At 41.1% G+C, this 23,043-nt stretch overlaps 1 protein-coding gene across 7 annotated transcripts in view; it reads left to right on the forward strand.

Annotated features, from left to right (window-relative positions):
- frya (furry homolog a (Drosophila)) overlaps window positions 1-23,043 on the forward strand; it is a 237,667-nt gene that overhangs the window by 111,825 nt on the left and 102,799 nt on the right. For all 7 annotated transcript variants that reach the window (XR_009650200.1, XR_009650199.1, XM_060897703.1 and 4 more), the window contains exons 17-25: window positions 274-381; window positions 6,508-6,763; window positions 7,291-7,473; window positions 8,945-9,028; window positions 14,082-14,341; window positions 14,453-14,642; window positions 14,736-14,860; window positions 18,069-18,126; window positions 20,861-20,952. Coding sequence is in view for 5 of the 7 variants with exons in the window: in XM_060897703.1 (XP_060753686.1) it covers window positions 274-381; window positions 6,508-6,763; window positions 7,291-7,473; window positions 8,945-9,028; window positions 14,082-14,341; window positions 14,453-14,642; window positions 14,736-14,860; window positions 18,069-18,126; window positions 20,861-20,952 (1,356 nt within the window). In the remaining 2 variants the exon portion in view is untranslated. The remainder of the gene's footprint in view (window positions 1-273; window positions 382-6,507; window positions 6,764-7,290; window positions 7,474-8,944; window positions 9,029-14,081; window positions 14,342-14,452; window positions 14,643-14,735; window positions 14,861-18,068; window positions 18,127-20,860; window positions 20,953-23,043) is intronic.

Here is a 23,043-nt window from a genome sequence, read left to right on the forward strand (position 1 = left end):
ACCCTGTAGAACAGGATAAGCGGTTATGGATGATGGATGGATGGATCATTTGCAAAAATAAATACAAATGTCTGACAGTATTCTCATACAAGACATATTTTTAATAATATCAGCAAACATCTGCCAAAGATTAATTCTGATACGTTTTGTATAGAGTGTTGCTGAAAGTACATGTAATTACACACTCAATAACTACACATTTTCCTGTTTTGTTGTGTTGGTGGAATGATATTCCTAAAGTCTATTTTATTTCTGTGTGTGTTTGTGTGGCAGAGGGGAGAGGAAGCCCAAGATCGACCTGTTTAGGACGTGTGTAGCTGCCATCCCTCGCATCCTGCCTGATGGCATGACCAAGCCGGAGCTGGTCGACCTGCTCTCTCGGTGTGTGAGATAGAGATAGATCATGTGGGTGGTGTGATGAGACCTTATGTGAAGCAGAGGTACTATTGCCACCTCAAAGTTGATTATTAGCTCATCCGGCTGACAGGTGATGAGTTTAGGCCATCATGTGTTGTCTGTCATCCATCCGGTGGCATCCACATTTCATGAAAATCGTTACTTCTCTCTCAATTCTTCATCGATTTTTATTCTTTTTGGCAGGAAGGTAGGTCTGCCTGGGGTGCATATAGCTTCTACCCAAATTTGCATAATTGTAATTAATAATGAAGATATGGAGTAATTAATCAATCCCTAATGAGCAGTTTCCACACAAATTGCTTCTTCTTTCTCAGTTCTTCACTGATTTTGATTCTTTCTGGTATGAAGGTAGGGGGACCTAGGGTGCGTATAACTTTTACACAGATTTGCTTAATTGCAATGACTAATGAAGTTATGGACTAATTAAGCCTTAATGAGCAGTTCAACAAAAATTGCTTCTTCTCGGTCAATTCCTCACCATTTTGGATTCTTTCTGGCAAATATTTGAGCTGGACTGGTTGAGAATAGAATTGCGCAAGGTGGCCCAGTTTAGATCGTTCCTTCTGGACTAGACAGGGCCGGAGTGAGCTCTGCCGTCATTGACGGTCTCATTTTCCTTTAACAACACGTCCTAAAACATTTTGTTCCTCTTATACCTCGTAAACACTGCAACAATTGCAATTTGTAATTTATTAATGAACAACACATCATGCTTTTTACTACTCATGACTACATTTAATGTTGGGAAACGTCTGGAAGACAAGTTACTTCCTCATATCACTTATAAGTGCAATAGATAATCATTACATCACCAGCTTCTCTTTTTTTCCTCTCTGAAGAAGTTAATAATAAAAGAACAGTTTATCATGTTCCAGAAGAACTCAGTGACCAGCACAATGCTGGGGAAAGTAACCCAGCTCGGAAAGTTGCCATTTTATCCTTCAGTTTTTGAGGGGTCTTCATCAAAAATGGTAAAATATTATCTACTACCAAATTGTTATGATGAGTATTATTGGTGAATGATTATGCTAGAAAATATGGCTGTAGTATAGACAGAGAGAGGGCAAGTAATGAAAGTAGTAACGTCAGTGATAGAGTGTGTAGCGATGTTTCTCCTTGACCTTGTCTCATTTCCTTTTTCTTATTTTAAAACTATTATTATCTCATTGCGTGGGTGGCACGGTGGTATAGTGGTTAGCGCTGTCTCCTCACAGCAAGAAGGTCCGGGTTCGAGCCCCGTGGCCGGCGAGGGCCTTTCTGTGCGGAGTTTGCATGTTCTCCCCGTGTCCACGTGGGTTTCCTCCGGGTGCTCCGGTTTCCCCCACAGTCCAAAGACATGCAGGTTAGGTTAACTGGTGACTCTAAATTGACCGTAAATGTGAGTGTGAATGGTTGTCTGTGTCTATGTGTCAGCCCTGTGATGACCTGGCGACTTGTCCAGGGTGTACCCCGCCTTTCACCCATAGTCAGCTGGGATAGGCTCCAGCTTGTCTGTGACCCTGTAGAACAGGATAAAGCGGCTAGAGATAATGAGATGAGATTATCTCATTGCACTTCAAAATTTTGACATGACTTGTCAGTAGAAACTGTTCATTTTAACTTTACATGTATGGAAATCTTCAAACAGCGCCAGAAAGATAAAAGGAAAACACGAAGCACAATGAATACACGACTGATCTGGTTTCTCAGAGACTCCTGGGTAAAGTGATCTCTTCCTGGCTGCTGGCTGAATTGGTCATCTCAGTGCAATCTGAGAGGTGAACTGCTCTAATTGGGTCTAATTCCTCATGTTTAAACCATGAGGTCAGAGCAGGTTTATTTGACTGCAGGAGATAACCCTGAGTGCTGCTTTCCTGCTTGCATGCACTGTAACATAAGAAATTAAAAATTGATTATTTATGAATAATGAAGAAAATGTAATGTCGAGGAAGCTTTCAGATGAAAATTAAAGGGATTTGCAAGTTATAAATACAGTGGTGCTTGGAAGTTTGTGAACCCTTTAGAATTTTCTATATTTCTGCATAAATATGACCTAAAACATCATCAGATTTTCACACAAGTCCTAAAAGTAGATAAAGAGAACCCAGTTAAACAAATGAGACAAAAATATTATACTTGGTCATTTATTTATTGAGGAAAATGATCCAATATTACATATCTGTGAGTGGCAAAAGTATGTGAACCTCTAGGATTAGCAGTTAATTTGAAGGTGAAATTAGAGTCCGGTGTTTTCAATCAATGGGATGACAATCAGGTGTGAGTGGGCACCCTGTTTTATTTAAAGAGCAATGATCTATCAAAGTCTGATCTTCACAACCACATGTCTGTGGAAGTGTATCATGACACGAACAAAGGAGATTTCTGAGGACCTCAGAAAAAGCGTTGTTGATGCTCATCAGACTGGAAGGTTCCAAAACCATCTCTAAAGAGTTTGGACTCCACCAATCCACAGTCAGACAGATTGTGTACAAATGGAGGAAATTCAAGACCATTGTTACCCTCCCCAGGAGTGGTCAACCAACAAAGATCACTCCAAGAGCAAGGCGTGTAATAGTCGGCGAGGTCACAAAGGACCCCAGGGTAACTTCTAAGCAACTGATGGCCTCTCTCACATTAGCTAATGTTAATGTTCATGAGTCCACCATCAGGAGAACACTGAACAACAATGGTGTGCATGGCAGGGTTGCAAGGAGAAAGCCACTGCTCTCCAAAAAGAACATTGCTGCTCGTCTGCAGTTTGTTAAAGATCACATAGACAAGCCAGAAGGCTATTGGAAAAATTTTTTGTGGACGGATGAGACCAAAATAGAACTTTTTGGTTTAAATGAGAAGCGTTATGTTTGGAGAAAGGAAAACATTGCATTCCAACATAAGAACCTTATCCCATCTGTGAAACATGGTGGTAGTAGTATCATGGTTTGGGCCTGTTTTGCTGCATCTGGGCCAGTACGGCTTGCCATCATTGATGGAACAATGAATTCTGAATTATACCAGCAAATTCTAAAGGAAAATGTCATGACATCTGTCCATGAACTGAATCTCAAGAGAAGGTGGGTCATGCAGCAAGACAACGACCCTAAGCACACAAGTCGTTCTGCTTAAGAAGAATAAAGTTAATGTTTTGGATTGGCCAAGCCAAAGTCCTGACCTTAATCCAATCGAAATGTTGCGGAAGGACCTGAAGCGAGCAGTTCATGTGAGGAAACCCACCAACATCCCAGAGTTGAAGCTGTTCTGTACGGAGGAACGGGCTAAAATTCCTCCAAGCCAGTGTGCAGGACTGATCAACAGTTACCGGAAACGTTTAGTTGCAGTTATTGCTGCACAAGGGGGTCACACCAGATACTGAAAGCAAAGGTTCACATACTTTTGCCACTCACAGATATGTAACACTGGATCATTTTCCTCAATAAATAAATGACCAAGTATAATATTTTTGTCTCATTTGTTTAATTGGATTCTCTTTATCTACTTTTAGGACTTGTGTGAAAATCTGATGATGTTTTAGGTCATATTTATGCAGAAATATAGACAATTCTAAAGGGTTCACAAACTTTCAAGCACTACTGTAATATGTAGTAATGCACATGTTGCATTTTCTCTTTTATCCCATCCACATTACAATTGAAGCAGGAGACAGCTCAGTAGTTGAAGGTTAAGGGTCATGCTCAAGGACCCAACCATGGCAGCTTGGCTCTGCTGAGAGCTTGACCTATTGATGTAAGGTGACATATGATACCCGTTTTACACAAGTTGACACAGTTCCCTGAGGTCTTAATGAAATGTCTGTGACATGCTTTGATCTAAATATCACAAGCACCATAGCTCCCTGATCACCCTGCCTAAACAGCCCTGTTCAAAATGGCTCATTTGAGGAATGACCTGTTCCTTTAAATTATAATAATGAGCCACTGCTCAGCCCATTTTCCTCATTAATATTCATTCACAAAAGCAGTTCTCAAGCCGTGAGTGGAGGTATTCAGATGAGGAGGCGGGATAACTCTCATGAGCTCCACTTGTGACATAGAAAGTAGAGCCAAATCTGAATGGCTTGTTTTCTGAAATCGGCAGTACAAAGGAAACTGACTGGTGTCTTATTCCAGAGTTTATGGACTGGTAGGCACTTCAGATACCCAAAGGGATGTGCATAAGCACTGAAAAAGTGAGTGTTTAATAATATGTCGCCTTTAAACACTTAGCTACCAGTTTGCTCGTTTTCCAAAGCTGGTAATCCTTGAAAGTTGCTTTCAGACATCTTGTCTTTGTACGTTTTAATTTGTTTCCAAAACCCGACCCTGCACCTGATAAATTCCTAATTTTAAGCATGTAATATTTTTATAAATCTTGTAAAAGATCATAAAATGTTATGATCTTTTACAGTACAATTTCCTTAGACTTCAGAAAGGAAACACATTCTGAAATATCAATAAGTAGGTATAAATTACCCTGAAGTTGAAGCCATGAAACTACGTGTGGTTAAAACAAAGTTGAAAAAGTAAGTTAATGCTTATTCTCTTTGTTTTATTAAAGCTATACTGCTTTTCAGATTTTGAAGTGTAGATCATAAAAAGAATTTTCCCTGACACCCATTTATTTTTGTTTAGTGGACTGAAAACTACTGAATTCGAATCACAGACTTCCAATTTTATTATTATTATTATTATCTCATCTCATTATCTGTAGCCGCTTTATCCTTCTACAGGGTCGCAGGCAAGCTGGAGCCTCTCCCAGCTGACTACGGGCGAAAGGCGGGGTACACCCTGGACAAGTCGCCAGGTCATCACAGGGCTGACACATAGACACAGACAACCATTCACACTCACATTCACACCTACGTTCAATTTAGAGTCACCAGTTAACCTAACCTGTATGTCTTTGGACTGTGGGGGAAACCGGAGCACCCGGAGGAAACCCACGCGGACACGGGGAGAACATGCAAACTCCACACAGAAAGGCCCTCGCCGGCCCCGGGGCTCGAACCCAGGACCTTCTTGCTGTGAGGCGACAGCGCTAACCACTACACCACCGTGCCGCCATTATTATTATTTTAATAAAACAGTGAATGAATTTAGGGTCATGTGGCCCTAAATTCTCCGCTATTTTTTCCTGCTTCACCATGACTCAATTCAAGATACTATGTCATACATCACATGGTGGGCTTTCCCCATTCACCTAAGGCATTGTGGGATACAAATTTGAAACAGGAGAGAAAAATGAAGGATGTGAATGTGCGAATGAAACATGAAAGACCGACTACAGTAACGGAAAGAAAATGAGAAGAAAAGACATTATGTTGTGAAGGAAAGGAAACCCAGGACCAAACTAATACCGTAAATATCGACGGTCAGCGAGCACCTCGGTGTGATCAGCTGTTTGTTTAGCAATAGAATGATGGAACTGTCAGTGCACGGTCAAAGGTAAACCTGCGCATTGCACACACACACGGACTTCCTCTGTCTGCTTGATTGCGCGAAGCGAGCGATTTAATGCACATTATTTGTTCGTGAATCCCCTCAAATTAAATAACTTCCCAGCCACCGAATGGCCTGATATTTTGTGAGATATTACAGAAATAAACATCTATCACAATGACCAAATTTCAGAGGGAACTAAATTTCACCGATTTTATGAAATCGAAAGGCCGTCTAGCTTTAAATATTTATAAACTCTCAGGTTATTTCATAGATTTGAATCAGAGCAATGTTGAATCCTTGATTCTGATTGGTCAAAAGACTGTAATACAAATTACAGGGGATGCTTTTATTTCTGTTTTTTCATCTTCATTATTGTTTGTCTCGCAATAAAAAACAATTTGCACCTTTCAAGTGGTAAGCGTGTTGTATCAATCAAATGGTACTAACCCTGCAAAAATCCATTTTAATTCCAGCTTGTGACAAAACCAAGGGGGATGAATACTTTTGCAAGACACTGTATACTGTACTGTTGTTATTTATGCGTATTATTTGTTATTATGACGATATCTGTACATTTATAGCTGTCCTGTGGTTGCTGCTTCATTTGTTCAGGAGGTAAAAATGTACTCATCATGAAGTATATATTTATGCTTGACTCAGTGTGTCTTGTGAGTAGGTTGACCATCCACATGGATGATGAGCTGCGTCTGATAGCCCAGAATTCCCTCCAGAGTCTGCTGCTGGACTTTTCCGACTGGCGGGAGGAAGTGCTGCTAGGATACAGCGGTTTCCTGCTGCGGGAGGTTCAGGACACACAGCAGAGCCTTCTCCACTCCTCCATCAAACTGCTCCTCCAGCTCCTCACTCAGTGGAGGCTCGCTCTCCTCACATCCAGCAAGAGCACAGAGAACACCAACATTTGCTCCGCTGAGGTAACACATCACCACTTACGCTTATATTTATACAGATTTATCCATGACGCCATGATAGTTGGATAATATGATCCTGATGTGTGAGTTTTTATTGGATTTGGAGTTGAGATGAAGGTGGAGTTGCAGACGGTGGGTGGTATCAGGGTGTCCTGAAGATGATTCAGACCTTTCTGTTGCTCTCATCTCCTTCCAAAATCCAAGAAAATCCACAAACTACGTCATTTCATGTTTGTGTTTAAATTAAAACTGAAGATTTATGGAACTCAGTTGATGTGAATGTGTCATGTTTGTTTTATGATGCGTGTGTGTGTGTGTGTTTATGGGTTGGGGAGGTGCATATGTTACACGTGTGTCTTTGTGCATGTGTGTGTATGTGTACATGCACATGCATTCATGTTTATGTAATTGTGTGCATGCATGTATGTTTGTGCATGTTTATGTGTGTTTATGCATTTAATATTTATGACTGTATATGTAAATGTATATTGCACCTATGTGTGTGTGTGTGTGTGTGTGTGTGTGTGTAGTTATTACAGGGTGTGTCAGGCTCCAGGCTCCGTGCTGACGCTGCTCCTTTCTCAGCGGTGTTACGTGCTCTCGAGGGTCTCGGTCTCGTGCTGCTCTGCTCCTGTCACACTGCAACACGCAAACTAGCCGTGTCTGTGCTCCGAGAACTCCGCCTCCTCCTCCTCACGGTCTCACACACTGAGGTTAGAGGATGCGTACATACTGTACACAAACACACACACACCTCTCACAGCACACATTACACTGGAGCAACCCTCATTTCTGATTCTGGTATAGAGGACTTTCACTGACGTCACGGGTTTATGTTTATCACGCAGCGTCCGCCATATTGCCAGGCAAACAAAGAACCATAGCCACGACAGGTAATGAAGAAAGTCGAGAGGACTGCAGTCAGTACAATCTCTCTGAAATGATTAAAAAATTTATACCAGCAGATCGTGTTATATCCAAAAGCTGAAACATGCAGGCATCATAGAGCCATATAATTTACCCACAAACGTATTTATTTATTCTGCCCATTGCTCTCTCTCTCTCTCTCTCTCTCTCTCTCTGTGTATGTATATATCCATGCACACACAGGTTAAATGCAGAGGAGGAATGTAACAAAAATAAAGTCTTGTTCTTCTTCTTAATTTACCCACAAATGTATTTATTCCACATGAAAAGTGTTCAGCAAACCAGCTACCAGATTTAGGACACTATGACATCCTGAACTATTTAGTATTTGAGATTTCTAAATACACCGGATATGCTAAAGGCAAACAAAAGTGCAAATGCCTACCAATATCGAGGCAGGTTTTGTGCCAGAATGTTATGGGAAATTCCAGATAAAGAAAAATACCTTATTATGACAAAGGTAAGTTAGACTTTTTATAGTAATAAACAAGCCAGGGCCTAGATCTAGCATATTTTATGGTGTTTAACTGAGCCTACATTATCAGTCCATAACAAACATGCTGCTAGTTGAGCCAAGCATTAGGTCTAATAAAATATATCACATCCAAAGCCCACATTCAGATATATATGTTAATGTTGCACAGAGCTTTCACACTAACCTGTGATATATAACGAAATGATATTTAGATATCTAGTTACTTAAGATAGTTAAGAGTATAATATATTTTTGTGAGAAATTCCAGTCCTCTCCAGTGAACATGGAATTGAGAGACTTAGAGTGTGTTTAGTTTCCATTTTTTCTCCTCCAGGATATGACTGAATGCAGGATATTAATTACCTGGGGATATTTCTGAAGAGAACATTTTATACTCAGTAAAAGACAGCAATAAGCATTATTTACATACACGGACATGTGCATACCCACATGACGGATTCAGACATGACCGAAATCACAAATTAATAATTACCCCACCAAAATCGCTTTGTAAAACTGATCCCATCTGAACCATTTTTAACCTACTGTAACAGTATTGCTAATTTACCACATGGAGCAGCTAACTACCAGAACAGGTAGGCGGGGTTTTTACAACAGCCTTAAAAATGTTAACAGATTTGCATATTACGAGGAGACGAGGGTTTAATAAGGACAGCGCAAGCGAAGGAAAATGTTATAAACATGCTGCACACACACAAAAAAGTGTGAAATTTGGAAATATTTGTGGACACAAGTGTGTGACAGATGTGTGTGTTGGACAGGATGATGAGCGGCCCATGCTGGACGTGCTGGACCAGGCGAGCCCAGTGGTGCTGGAGAGCTTCACACATGTGCTAAGTGATTCTGTAAGCAATTCAGTGTGTGTGTGTGTGTGTGTGTGTGTGTGTGTGTGTGTGTGTGTGTGGTTTAACTCAGCCTCCTGCACAGAAGAAGCCTCTGTACAGCCACAAAGTCACTCCTGTTCTCACATTCATACAAGTTAGTATAGCTTGTCTGCTGTCTGTTTATGGATTAATACACAGTTTAGTACACTCTGTGTGTGTGTGTGTGTGTGTGTGTGTGTGTGTGTGTGTGTGTGTGTGTGTGTGTGTAGTGGACTGTACAGAGCCTGTGTGTTCAGTGCTGTAGAGAATCGTCACTTGCTGACACTTCATGCGGCGGCCACGAGTCTGAGGTGGTGTTTACATTAGACCGTATCCGTATCGTTTTCATCGCGGATGCCCTGTCCGTGCACATTAAAACGCCGGAAAACGACTCCACAGGCGGAACAGTTTGAATCCGCCAGGGCCCACGTATTCAACCCAGTACGTATCTGATCCGGTGCTGTGTAAACATTGAGGAACGAGGATACGCAGTGCTGAGCTCTAGCTGACGTCGTCATTGGACAACGTCACTGTGACATCCACCTTCCTGATTCGCTGGCGTTGGTCATGCCACGTTGGTCATGTGAATGAGCAATACAGGAAGTGTGTTGAGGAAGTCATTAAGTGAATGAGCAATACAGGAAGTGTGTTGGTTACCGTAGCACTAAATAGTCTTGTTGTAATCGCAAAAAACGGCCGTTCTGCGAGGTGAAGAGTGTACCGAACACTGTTAGATCCTTCTAGCATAAACACGAAGGCCATACACGGTGTAAAAAAGGCGTCATTGTAGTACCAGTACCGCCGATAACAGACTGGCATACTTCATTTTTTACAATGACATCCTTCCACTTGCAAGTGGTGAGTGACTTGCGCATGCCCGATATGCACTGGGATCATGTGACGTGCCGTCTAATTAGTCATGTGATTAGCGTATCCGTGTATTGGCGTTGCTGTGTGCACGGGGAACGGTTTTGTTGCGGGCACAGAAATTTTGTGTGTGTACGCGAATCGTTTTAAAAACGTTAATCTGATGATATGCTGATTCGAAATAATGTAAACAGGGCCTGAGTGCATATCCAAAAAGTGCATTTTGTATTCATGAATTTGTACCAGTTTTCAAATTCTCGAATCTGATTGGTCAGAAGGTGTTGATTCCAACTGAAGGGCCAAACCCGGGTGTTTAGTGCTAGTCTTACAAAAATGACATCACCCCTGGAAATTATACCTTATAAAACTAGACATGTTAAATAGTTTACTGTCTAAATTGCATTTTAATACGAGACCGGGAACGCGTTCTACGGTATCTAACTGGTACAGTTTGGCTCTTTGAGTCCGCCATTACATGAATGCGTTCCTGGTAAGTTATAATTAATTCAAAGGAAGTGATGTCATACACGTAAAGCTTGAAAGTTCGCTGCATTTCTAGCTTCAAGGCTATTCAAGTGTAGCCGATAAAAAAAAAAAAGCAGAATTTTGATGCATTATCGCCCAACGTCGGCAGGACACTTACGGAATGAATGGGTTCGATTTTTACGGACAAAGAGCATTTTGAAAAAAATTAATTTGTGAGGCAGATTCACATAGAAGGGTTTGAGTGACGTCTGGTACCCAGAACAGTTCCTATGATCTGGAAACAAAAATCAGAAGCGCCGTCCCAAAGAGCAAAGAGCTCACCGCTGCACAGGAAGTGTCAAGCTTGTTGCTTGAATTGATTAGTTGTCCTTAGTCAGATCAATAATGTTCTAAGGTAGTTTGTATGTGGCCAAATATAATACTCAGATAGACGACAGACAATTACTGATCTAAAAGCAAACCAAAACATACTTACTCTGAGTCACTTCGTCGTCCTTGTTGTTGTGTCGAGGGCTTTACAAAAGAAGGCAGTTGCGCATATGATGTCACACATGCAGCACCGCTGACCAATAGACCCCTTCGCAGTAAACGTCATTCATACGTAAGCGGAAATTGCGCGCGCAGCCTGGACCCAAAAAAGACTCAGGAATGCCTAGTTGTTGTGTTGTCAGGTGTCAGAATCGTAGCAGTGATGGGGTTAAAATGTACAGAATTCCAGCAGGATCTCACCCATTCCAAAAAAATCGCCGACATCTATGGCTACAAGCCATCAAACGTGTAGACTGGGATGAAAGCTCTATCAAAAATGCGCGGGTTTGCAGCGCCCACTTCATCACAGGTAAGATCAGGCTATTTATTAAACCTTTCTTTTTTATTCTTTCTAGTCTTCGTTTATTGATGGAACAAAATACTTTGGTAACGTTTGTCTGATTAGCTGGGTCATAGTTACACAATGTAATGAATATCGTTAGCATGTTAACTTAGCTTTGCATGCAGTTTTGTTTGTAGGAGAGGTCTCGCTTGACTCAAGCAGTCCAGATTTTGTGCCATCATTATTTGTGTATGCCGAAAATCACAATTTTAAAGCAAGGATGGAAAGGTAAAATTGTGTGCCCTCACTCTAAATGCCAACTTGCGTTGACTGCTCTAACCTAGCTCCCGCCCCGTTCAGTTTCATTTCTGCTCTCTGCCTCTCGCTTTTTACGCAGCTCTGATTTCTCTTAGCTGCACTCTTTACACTATCATTCCTTTCATGCCATTCCCTCCTGCAAATTGCTGTTTAGTGTTGGTATTTGCTGTTGTAGCTAAAGCCACATTGCCATCACATCACTGGCATAATTTGATTAAAACAAAATGAATATGAATGTCCCATTGTTAATCAAGTTGTACATGCCCGCACATAACATAATCATATGCGTCTAAAGACTTGTAGGCACGAAGTTTTTCGTGGGTGTGCACTGAAGTCTTGTCAATAAGGTACGAGTATATATCTGGCCGTTGTATACCAGGGAACTTACTAACATCGTCCGTCCACTCTTTAATTAAATGCGGATCCGGTAGGCGATGTCCACTTGTTAGAGTTAACTTATTTATGTAGCATTCTCGATCTTGTAACGACAATTGTTTGGCATAATCTGCTCATAATGCCGGTCTATGGCCAGCGCCATCCTGGCAATGGTCGGTTTGTTTACAAACATGCGAAGGGGTCTATAAATTGCTGTGAGCTAATGGTGGACAAACTTTTAGTGATTTTTGGAACAGAATTCAGATGCAAAAAATTCTTTTTCGAACCATTTTTTTTTTATTTATCAGTGAACTTTGCAACCTATTTGAACATATCACACACAGAAAACCCGGGATTTTATGATGTCATTTTCGTAAGATTAGCACTTTAATTCACTTGGTCTAATACATGAGCATTTCTATAGAAACGACTAACTCACAGAGACTCGTATGGTGGACATAACCTATCCTAATCCGAATAATAAACTGGTTAAAAATAAATAACAAATTTTTAAAGGGTGTGATTTTTTTCATATGGTGAAGTATTCTATCAGGAGATGTTTATTTAGCATTTGTGGAAGGAGTCTCCAGTGTCAGTAACAATCCTTTGTAACGATCAGAGGAAAATCTTGTACCTTTTTTAAGCAAATTGCTGTGGTGTGAGAGGAGCAGTGACATCAAGAGTGAAGAGAGACTGAAAAATAAATGCAAGGATAATGAAACGCGAATGTATTCAGTCCTATTTTGGTGCACAGTCAGTACGTGCTGATGTTTTCAAGAATGTTGGAAGAATTTGGGAAAAGTGTACATCGTATTTAACCTTTTCATTGTTCATTATTTTAGAAACATAGCCAGACTCATTACATCAAATAAAATCGCATGTCACATGAAGTGTCGCTTTTTCTAAATAGCATTTATATTAATTCAATGATTAATGGATTGTCCGTGTGTAGGAATACAAAGAGTGAAACAGATAATAGATTAGACTTGGAGGGGGAAAAAATATTCTCCTCACAATTGAAGAGGAAGCCATGGCCTAATGGTCAGAGAAACAGCTTTGGGACCCGAAGGTTCCTGGTTCGATTCCCTGGACCAGCAGGACTGGCTTATGTGCCCTTGAGCAAGGTGCCTAACCCCCAACTGCTCTGGCAAGAGTGGTGGCATATCTTGTGTCTGATTCGCCAAAGAAAAACTGATGATGTGATTCTCAATTTGGGCATTGAACCCCATTACTGTAAATCTGACATGAAATCATGTGCGATGATTTCATGCGCAACCCAAAATGGTCCATTTTCCAGGCACTGACTACAGATGATACAGAAACTTGTGAATCCATCAGGAGACAATCTTGACTATAGATTATTGCCGAATTTCCCAAATTCGTTGAGCAACAGACCACAAAATGCTGCTCAGAAGGTCAAGAAAACACGTAGTGAACTATTAGCGCCACCAAGCGAATGTTGCGCGAAAACTGCGCTCGCATGTTCGACGCATTTTCACAACAAATCAAAATGTCATTTGCTGGTTTTTATGGTAGAAGGAAGATCTACACTTGTCTCAGTTGTGTATGATGTTAAAAGTGGTAACCTATGGGGCGCTATTGAGGTGATTATTTGTTGATAGTTCCTGGATCGGAGTGGCACGGTGGTGTAGTGGTTAGCACTGTCGCCTCACAGCAAGAAGGTCCTGGGTTCGAGCCCAGTGGCCGGCGAGGGCCTTTCTGTGTGGAGTTTGCATGCTGTCCCCGTGTCCGTGTGGGTTTCCTCCGGGTGCTCTGGTTTCCCCCACAGTCCAAAGGTATGCAGGTTAGGCTAATTGGTGACTCCAAATTGACTGTACAGTAGGTGTGAATGTGAGTGTGAATGGTTGTGTCTCTATGTGTCAACCCTGTGCTGACCTGGCGACTTGTCCAGGGTGTACCCCGCCTTTCGCCCGTAGTCAGCTGGGATAGGCTCCAGCTTGCCTGCGACTCTGTAGGACAGGATAAAGTGGCTAGAGATAATGGATGGATGGAGTTACTGGATCAGCTAGCAAAAATGGTGCAAAATATCGCATGCTTTTCAATACCATTTCTACACAGAGCATCTGGTACAAAAATGCTGTGGTGTGACACATATCTAGTCTTTATTTTACTTTGCCTTCGCTCTGTCCCTGACTTGGACATGTGTGTGTGTTTCAGACGTCGGTTCCATCAGGACACCAGGTTGACCTGCAGTGGTTAGTGGAGTGGAGCGGGAGTCTCCTGAGCAGTCAGTACGATGTGTGCAGCCCGTCATCAGTGTGGGTGGTGGCACAGTCAGCACGGGACCCCTGGGCTCTTTGCCTCTTCAGCCTGCTGAGACAGGAACATCTGCCCAAGCAGTGTCCTACAGCGCTGAGCTACGCCTGGCCCTACGCCTTCACCCGCCTGCAGCTGCTCCTGCCTGTAATCGATCCCGGGTGAGCCACAGCTCTTTCAGCAGGCTTTATTCTAACTTTATTCTAAGCTCAGTAATATAATAAACCTTTGATAAATAATTGTGGAAATTCGTTTTCGTTGATCCCTATTAGCAACCCAGCAAATATGAAAAAGATGAGTGCAGCAGGTTCAGGTGACAACTACGTGGCTCTCTGGAGAAACTACCTGATCCTGTGCTTCGGTGTGGCCAAGCCGAGCATCATGAGCCCTGGCCATCTGCGAGCCTCCACTCCAGAGATCATGACCCCTACTAGTGAGAACAGCAGCAGCTACGACTACAAGGTGAACACTCAGGATTAACAGCCGTTAATGAACACATGCGTTTGGATGGTACTATATCTGTCATAGTGTAATGGTGTGTGTGTTGTGCGTCAGGTGGTGGGGACGCCATCAGTAGCATGGTTATTAAAGCAGCTCGTTCCCTTGATGCGTTCTGAGAGCATCGACATCACCGAGGCACTGGTGCTGGGCTTCGGCCGCACAAACGCACTCATTTTCAGGTTTGTAAAGAAATTCAAATGCTATAATTTCCCAAGCCGTATTTATCAGTTAATTAGCAGAATTAACACAATGCACTATAAGGACTGTTTTTAACACACCAATACCAAAATTCTCGCCCGGTTTGTTGACTGCATTCTGTTTAGTCATATACTGATCGTGCGCAATGTTCACGATTCATAATGCATCATAAAAGTAGTGAAAGGCAGTTTCACAATCATGGTTGTCTTTGTTGAATAACGCCAACTAATTCCTGCAACTAGGTCCAGTATGTAAATGCTGAGACCTTGTGGTCATTTTATTTAATTCTGCTTTAATTATGACGCTTAGATTTTATTGGTTAAACTAAGAATTGCATTTTTTTTAGCACTCACTAGGTTTTACTTTGGGACATATACTGTATTTTCATTCAGAATAGAAAGATATTGAAGTGGAAGTTGTTTTTGTGAACTAAATGCCTCTGACAGTATCCTTTATCCATCACAAATGTCCTCGCCGGAAAACACTCGCCATATGATGAGGTTGTAAATGATTTTTAAGAAAATATTTGTCTCTTTTGAAGCAGAAAACTCTGTTGTTGCGCAGTGAAAAACAGGAGTTGGGAAAAAAAACAAACAAACAGATGTGAGACACATTTGCAGCGGAGCTTCACATGTGGTTGAAATGTGAGTCCGTCAAAAAGTGTCCTCTCCGGAAATCCATAAGGATTGTGGTCACCGCTTCAGTGGTTCATATTATTAGCTCATCCGACCGACAGGCGATGAGCTTATGCTGGCGGCGTCCAAATTTCACGTAAATCGTTTCTTCTCTCTCAATTCTTCACTGATTTTTATTCTTTTTGGCAGGAAGGTAGGTCTGCCTGGGGTGCATATAGTTTCTACCCAAATTTGAATAATTGCAATTAATAATGAAGATATGCAGTAATTAATCAATCCCTAACGAGCAGTTTCCACACAAATCCATGGATTAAAGTTTTCCGTCGTGTGACGGATTTCCGTCAACTGAACTCTCCCAAGGCCAAATGTGAGGTCGGTGCTGATCCGAGGAGAATTAAAATGACGGGTGGTTGGGTAGAGATTGGGTTATAACACTGATGTGTTGCAACACCATCAACTATCAGCAGGGTTTATTTCACTTTTTTGTTTTTGAGCCATGCTTTGTGTCGTTCATTTCCTATGTTTGATCATGTTTAAACGTTCGCTGTCTACAGTGCGGCATTAAAAAAACATGCGCTGTCAAAATTGGCAAAATACATTCCCATGTGCTTGGTGTGCTTGTGTCTGACCATTTCTGTTTTGTATTAAATTAAATCTTGCTAAAATGACTTAGTTCAAACTTGGACATATAGAAATAGAGCATGTTAAAAAAAAAAAACGAAAAAATACACCCCGGAAAGCCCGCTCCTCTGCTTCAGCCAGACTTGAAGACCCGACGGTGCAATGCTTGCAGACTGTCAGAAGTAATTAGACCTAAATTTATAGCTAACAAATCAGCAGACGCCCCAACAATTATTATTTTCGTTAGGCCAGTGTGTAAGGTATGTTAGAACCGTGCCTTATAGCCTACGTTATGTCACAATTTAAAGGGCGTTTGAGGAGTTGGAGGCTGCGAGCGCAATGATGTTCCGACATGCGCTAAACTTTATTCCCTGAAAATCATACACCAGCGTTCAATGCCCCAAACAGTCAAAATGTCTAGAAGACTACGGTTAAATAATAATCATAGCCTACTAAGTTAAATTACGTCAAAACATCTGTTTCTGGCCTATGAAATGATGGAGGAAAATGAGAACGAACGCAAAGTAGATAGCAGCCAACTTCACGCGATCTTTTAGGGAACTTAACACTCGTGCTGGCCACAATATTTCTCTTAATAAAATCTTGAATTGTTTTTGAAGTCGTATTCAACACAAAGTAAGGTCAAACCCCAATTTTAATTTAAGCGAAGATCCAAACTTTTTTCTATATTGACGTTGAGCATAGAGGAGCATGTCATTCTGCTTTCGGTTTCGGCAGCATGGATGCGCTTTACATGAAAGAAGGCACTGATGTGTCTGCCATCGATAAAGGTGTAAAACAAGTGGAGGTGAGCTTGGCTGTATGAAATAGGTGAAAACGGAAAGCCATTTAGTTCATGGTGCAAAAAACTAAACATTCCAGGCGCTTGCATTTGTGTGGTTTGCCACAAAAAAATAATATACGGAAGCAATGGAAAGAAAGTGCAATAAATTGAATATATTAATCCATTAATTAATTGATAATAAAGTTATCAGTTCTAAGTTAACCATTCTCAGAATTTCATCGAAATCCACCCATAACACCCACCCCCCCCTGTAAATTTTCAGTCAAATAATTTTTTTTTGCTTTAATCCATGCAAATCGCTTCTTCTCCCTCAGTTCTTCACTGATTTTGATTCTTTCTGGCATGAAGGTAGGGGTACCTAGGGTGCGTATAACTTCTACACAGATTTGCTTAATTACAATTATTCATGAAGTTATGGACTAATTAAGCCTTAATTCAACAGCAGTTCAACAAAAATCGCTTCTTCTCGGTCAATTCCTCATCATTTTGGATTCTTTCTGGCAAATGGGTCGGTATTCCTAGGGTGTATATCGCTTCTATATATAGCTTGGATATAGTGTATATAGCTTGCAACATTTATTGCGCAAGGTGGCCCACTTTAGATCGTTCCTTCTGGACTAGACAGGGCCGGAGTGAGCTACGCCGTCACTGATGGTCTCGTTATTATAGTTACCACCATGTCCAAAGATCGCTGCACAGGACTTGAAAATTTGTACTTAAAATCACATCCATTTCATCAGTTTTGTATCCTGTACTCTTGTGGACTATAAGAAAGGTGGTCAGTTTTAGAAATGCACTACATGCCTCTTCTCACCACAAGTAACACGTCCAGTATAAGACTTGTAGCTCTGAAACTCTGCGCAGTTCATTTCCATTTCAAAAGGTCATTTTTGGCAGCAGAGAAACACAAAAATCTGATGTTTGATATTTGGACTATCGTGGACCTGAAAATTATGCCCTGTTTGTCAAACAGCCCATATAAAGTGTAATGTGTATGCGTATAATGTCTTGTGAAGGCATTATAACACGATACATGTAGAGAGTTCATTTTAGATATGACCTTCACTGAGAAAAGTAACTTTGCTGTACTGCTGTTGGTTTATTTGTTTGTTGGTGTGTTTCATACAGAGAACTGATCGAAGAACTGCACCCTTTGATGAAGGAAGCTCTGGAAAAGAGACCAGAGGTCAGTGTCTATCCCATAACGCTTGCATAAGAGTTATAAGTGTGGAGAAATCCAATCCAAGCATAGTGCTAGTGCAGTTAGTGAAAGGTTGGGCAATATTTCCTATGAATCTGGTACATAATGGATTCTAAGACTACGTTCAGACTGCACCCTGAAACGACCCATATCCGATTTTTTTGCCCATATGCGACCTGTATCCGATTTGTTACTGACAATCTGAACGACACAGATCCGATTTTTTCACATGCGACCCAGGCCGCTTGGATATGTGGTCCTAATTCCGATGCATATCCGTTATTTTCACATGCGACTGCAGTCTGACCGGACAGGTCGCATTCATGCGACCTACACGTCATCAACAAGAGACAAACGTCACTATTCTGCGTTGGCTAATCCCGCCTCTTTGGTGGAAAACAACAACATTTGTACAGTTTTCAGAATTTAAATAGACTTTTATAGAATTGATCAAGCTAATGGTGGATTTGGTAGGGACCTTGATGTTGATCTGTTAGCCTGATTAAATAAAACAGTTTCTATAACTGATTTATAACTTAAACCATCCTGTATTACAAGATTATAAGATTGTTCTGGAAATTTCCAGTAATTTGACACCTTCGGTCTCATTAGTCTGCTGCCCACATTAATCAGATTATTGTGTGAGTTCTGCCGCCGCCACAAAAACCACATCGCCAGGTCTCGCGTCATCTCCATAGCAAACTGCACTGGTGTTTCTGCACCTTGAGCCAGCGCTGAGAGAAGTTGCAGAATTCAGCTAGCTATAAACAATCTAAATAAATATTTATAAAAATGTAGAAAAAGTTTATTAATATGACGAAATAAATATGTGCAAATTATTAAGCCTGAATTAAGAGTTTGGTAATACAGCGGCCGTATCCCAAATGACTGCCTACTGAAGCTCGAGTGCACTATATAGAGTTTAAAAATCCATTACTTCCTAGTAACATGTAGTGCACTTATATAGAAATTAGAGAGACATTTAGGAGTCAACCCTCGTTACCAGGCTACACGTTTTCATTTCAGTTCAGAAACAAAAACACACACGAGACCTCACACTTTAACACTAACCAGATAATTAAACAAACAAACAAATAAAGAAATCATTAAACTTGAAGAGTGCGCTTTTTTTTGCTTACGTATTACGTAGATGTGCTTATTACGTGTCAATTTGCGCATGCGGGACACTTTTGGGTCGTTTTCCGTTCATATTGGAGATCGCATACAAGTCTCATATAATTGGTAATGTGAACGGCCTAACAAAAAAATCGGATTTCACAACAAATCGGATATGGGTCGCTTCAGGTTGCAGTCTGAACGTAGTGTAAATGTATTTAAGTGTTACAGAAAAAATACAGCCCCTGTATCACAAATATCCCCTCCCCCTTTTGAGGTCACTCCATGTACTTTTGATTTGGTTTTGTTCCTGTCCCTGTCATACCACTGACTGATTATCCTAATGTGTTCACCTGCTCCGTGTTAATTCAACAGGAAACTTGCATGTAAGATATACAATACATACAATTAACAGTTATTCCACAAAATCGAGTCAAACATGAGCCGATAGCCGACGAGGTGCGTAGTGCCAAGTCGGCTATAAGCTGTGTACAACCAGGTTGAGTGGAATATCTATTTTATTCTATCCACGTTCACTGGATTTTGAGAAACAGAACATTTTTATTTTTATTTTTTGCAAATTCGAGCAATAAAACTTAATACAAAACGTCTGACAAATCATTTCCGCTTAGTGTGTAAACAAACCGGTGAAATGACAGTAGCAATTTCTGAAAAATGCTATAATAATAATAATAATTATTGAAAAATAAAAAAAGATACGTTCTTACCAGGCGGCACAGTGGTGTAGTGGTTAGTGCTGTCGCCTCACAGCAAGAAGGTCCGGGTTCGAGCCCCGTGGTCGGCGAGGGCCTTTCTGTGTGGAGTTTGCATGTTCTCCCCGTGTCCGCGTGGGTTTCCTCCGGGTGCTCCAGTTTCCCCCACAGTCCAAAGACATGCAGGTTAGGTTAACTGGTGACTCTAAATTGACCGTAGGTGTGAATGTGAGTGTGAATGGTTGTCTGTGTCTATGTGTCAGCCCTGTGATGACCTGGCGACTTGTCCAGGGTGTACCCCGCCTTTTGCCCGTAGTCAGCTGGGATAGGCTCCAGCTTGCCTGCGACCCTGTAGAACAGGATAAAGCGGCTACAGATAATGAGATGAGATGAGATGTTCTTACCATCAAATACTTTCATTACTTATTTTGTCGCTTTTTTTGTGTTTTTTGGGCTTTTGTTCTCGAGTTTTTATTTCATCCTTGGTTGGTTCAGCAGTACGGCATTTTGTTTTTCTCTACTCACGGTATATGAGCTGATATCCTTGTAGTAGATTGTAGTAGCCAATCAGAGTGCACGATTGCTCATATCCAGTGAATGTGGATAGAATAATACGTAAGATAACGTATGTTTGTATAAATTCTGATAAGCAGTAGTGGGAATATGAGTAAAACTTTATAAAGCATGAGTGCAGTGTTTATGCCCTGCCACTGATGACTCATGTCGCTGTAAGTCTGTAGGTGATCATACAACCATGGCTCATTTCACTTCTTATCCACCCTGTACATTTATCTTGCATAAATACAGGATGGATGGTTGTATGAACACAGTATGAAGCGTTCTTTATGGATGCACTTGACTGCAATGAATGAGCTCTTGTTATGCATTAGAATAAGAAGCGAAGAGAGCGAAGGGATCTGCTGAGGCTCCAACTGCTCAGGATTTTTGAGCTCTTGGCCGATTCTGGGGTGATCAGCGACAGGTGAGAGGAATATGTTTATCTGTATCTGAGTGTGTGTGTGTTTTGTGGTTTTGCCTGAATATGTCATGAATTCCCACTCTCAGTGTGCAGGGGCTTTCCTAGCTGCTGTCATGTAGTTTTGTTTTGAGTTCATAGTGCTTTTACTGTGACATGTGATTTTGTTTTAGTTTTGGTCCTGTCTCATGATATCACATAATTACCCAAATGTGGTCACCTGTTACGTGCTTTACCTTGATTCATCTGGTTATTTCTGACCTGCTGATTCAGTTCCTCCTTGGAAAGTTGGATCATGTTTTTGTCTCATTAAACCCATAGCTTAGTTTCCTGTCTTCAAGGTTTGGATCTGAATCTGTTCTTGGGCTGTTTCACAATCATGGTTGTCTTTTTGAATTACACAAACTAACTCCTGCAACAAGGTCCAGTATGCATCTGTGTGTGTGTGTGTGTGTGTGTGCAGTATATAAGGGGCGGCACGGTGGTGTAGTGGTTAGCACTTTCACCTCACAGCAAGAAGGTTCTGGGTTCGAGCCCCGTGGCTGGCGAGGGCCTTTCTGTGCAGAGTTTGCATGTTCTCCCCGTGTCCGCGTGGGTTTCCTCCGGGTGCTCCGGTTTCCCCCACAGTCCAAAGACATGCAAGTTAGGTTAACTGGTGACTCTAAATTGACCGTAGGTGTGAATGTGAGTGTGAATGGTTGTCTGTGTCTATGTGTCAGCCCTGTGATGACCTGGCGACTTGTCCAGGGTGTACCCCGCCTCTCGCCCATAGTCAGTTGGGATAGGCTCCAGCTTGCCTGCGACCCTGTAGAACAGGATAAGCAGCTACAGATAATGGATGGATGGATGGATGTGTGTGTATATATATATATATATATATATATATATATGCTGGAGTTTCTTATATCTTATTTTACAGGGACACACCTACAGCCCTACCGACAACACTAATGTCTCTTCCTGTATACATTCTTATAAATAGGTTTATCAGGGTCAAATGCAGCTCAGTTTTGACCTTGTGGTTATTTCATTTAATTCTACTTGAATTATTACACTTAGATTTTACTGGTTAAATTCAGAATTGCATTTTTTAGCACTAACTAGGTTTTACTTTGGGACGTATACAGTACTTTCATTCACAATAGAAGGATATTTAAGTGGGAGTTACAGCTTTTTGCAAACTAAGTGCTTCTGACAGGATCCTTTATCCATCAGAAATGTCCTCTTCGGAAAACACTCTCCATATGATGAGACTGTAAATGATTTTTTAAAGAAAATATTTGTCTCTTTTGAAGCTGAATACTCTGTTGCTGCTGCACAGTAAAAAAAAAAAAAAAACAGGACTTGAAACAGATGTGAGACACTTTTGCAGCGGAGCTTCACATGTGGTTGAAATGTGAGTCCGTCAAAAAGTGTTCTCTCCGGAAAACCACAAGGATTGTGATCACCACTTCAGTTGTTATGACAGTTACCACCATGTACAAACATCGCTGCACAGGACTTGAAAATTTGTACTTAATATATGTCACATCCATTTCAACAGTTTTCACTTTGTATCCCTTAGTCTTGTGGACTATAAGAAAGGTGGTGAGTTTTAGAAATACACGATGTATATGCCTCTTCTCACCACAAGTACATGCTCAGTATATGACCTGTAGCTCTGAAATACTGCATCGTTCATTTGGTCATTCTTTGGCAGCAGTGAAACACAAAAATCTGAGGTTTGATTTTTGGACTATCGCGGACCCGAAAAGTTCCCCGATTGTGAAACAGCCCACTTATGTTTAGATTATGGGTTATACTTTTATTATGCTGTTTGTGTTTTGACCTCGGTGACTGGGTTGACACACTTGCTTGTATTTATAATTCTTCAAAAATGGTATTTAAGACTTAAAAACGGTATTTGTTTTTATGGTTGTATTTGGTGGTGGAAATAGTTTAATATTAATGAGCCTATAATTTCATACTGCTCCAAACAAACGAACTTAAGCGTAACTTTGTGTTCATGTTTCATAAACTGCAAAGGAATAAAATCGTGTTTTTCAGTAATGAATCTGGAATGTTTCTCTTTGATTTTCATTTACTGTGATTTTTTTT

This window comes from Neoarius graeffei, chromosome 17, assembly GCF_027579695.1.
Source record: "Neoarius graeffei isolate fNeoGra1 chromosome 17, fNeoGra1.pri, whole genome shotgun sequence".
In the NCBI taxonomy this organism is placed as follows: domain Eukaryota; kingdom Metazoa; phylum Chordata; class Actinopteri; order Siluriformes; family Ariidae; genus Neoarius; species Neoarius graeffei.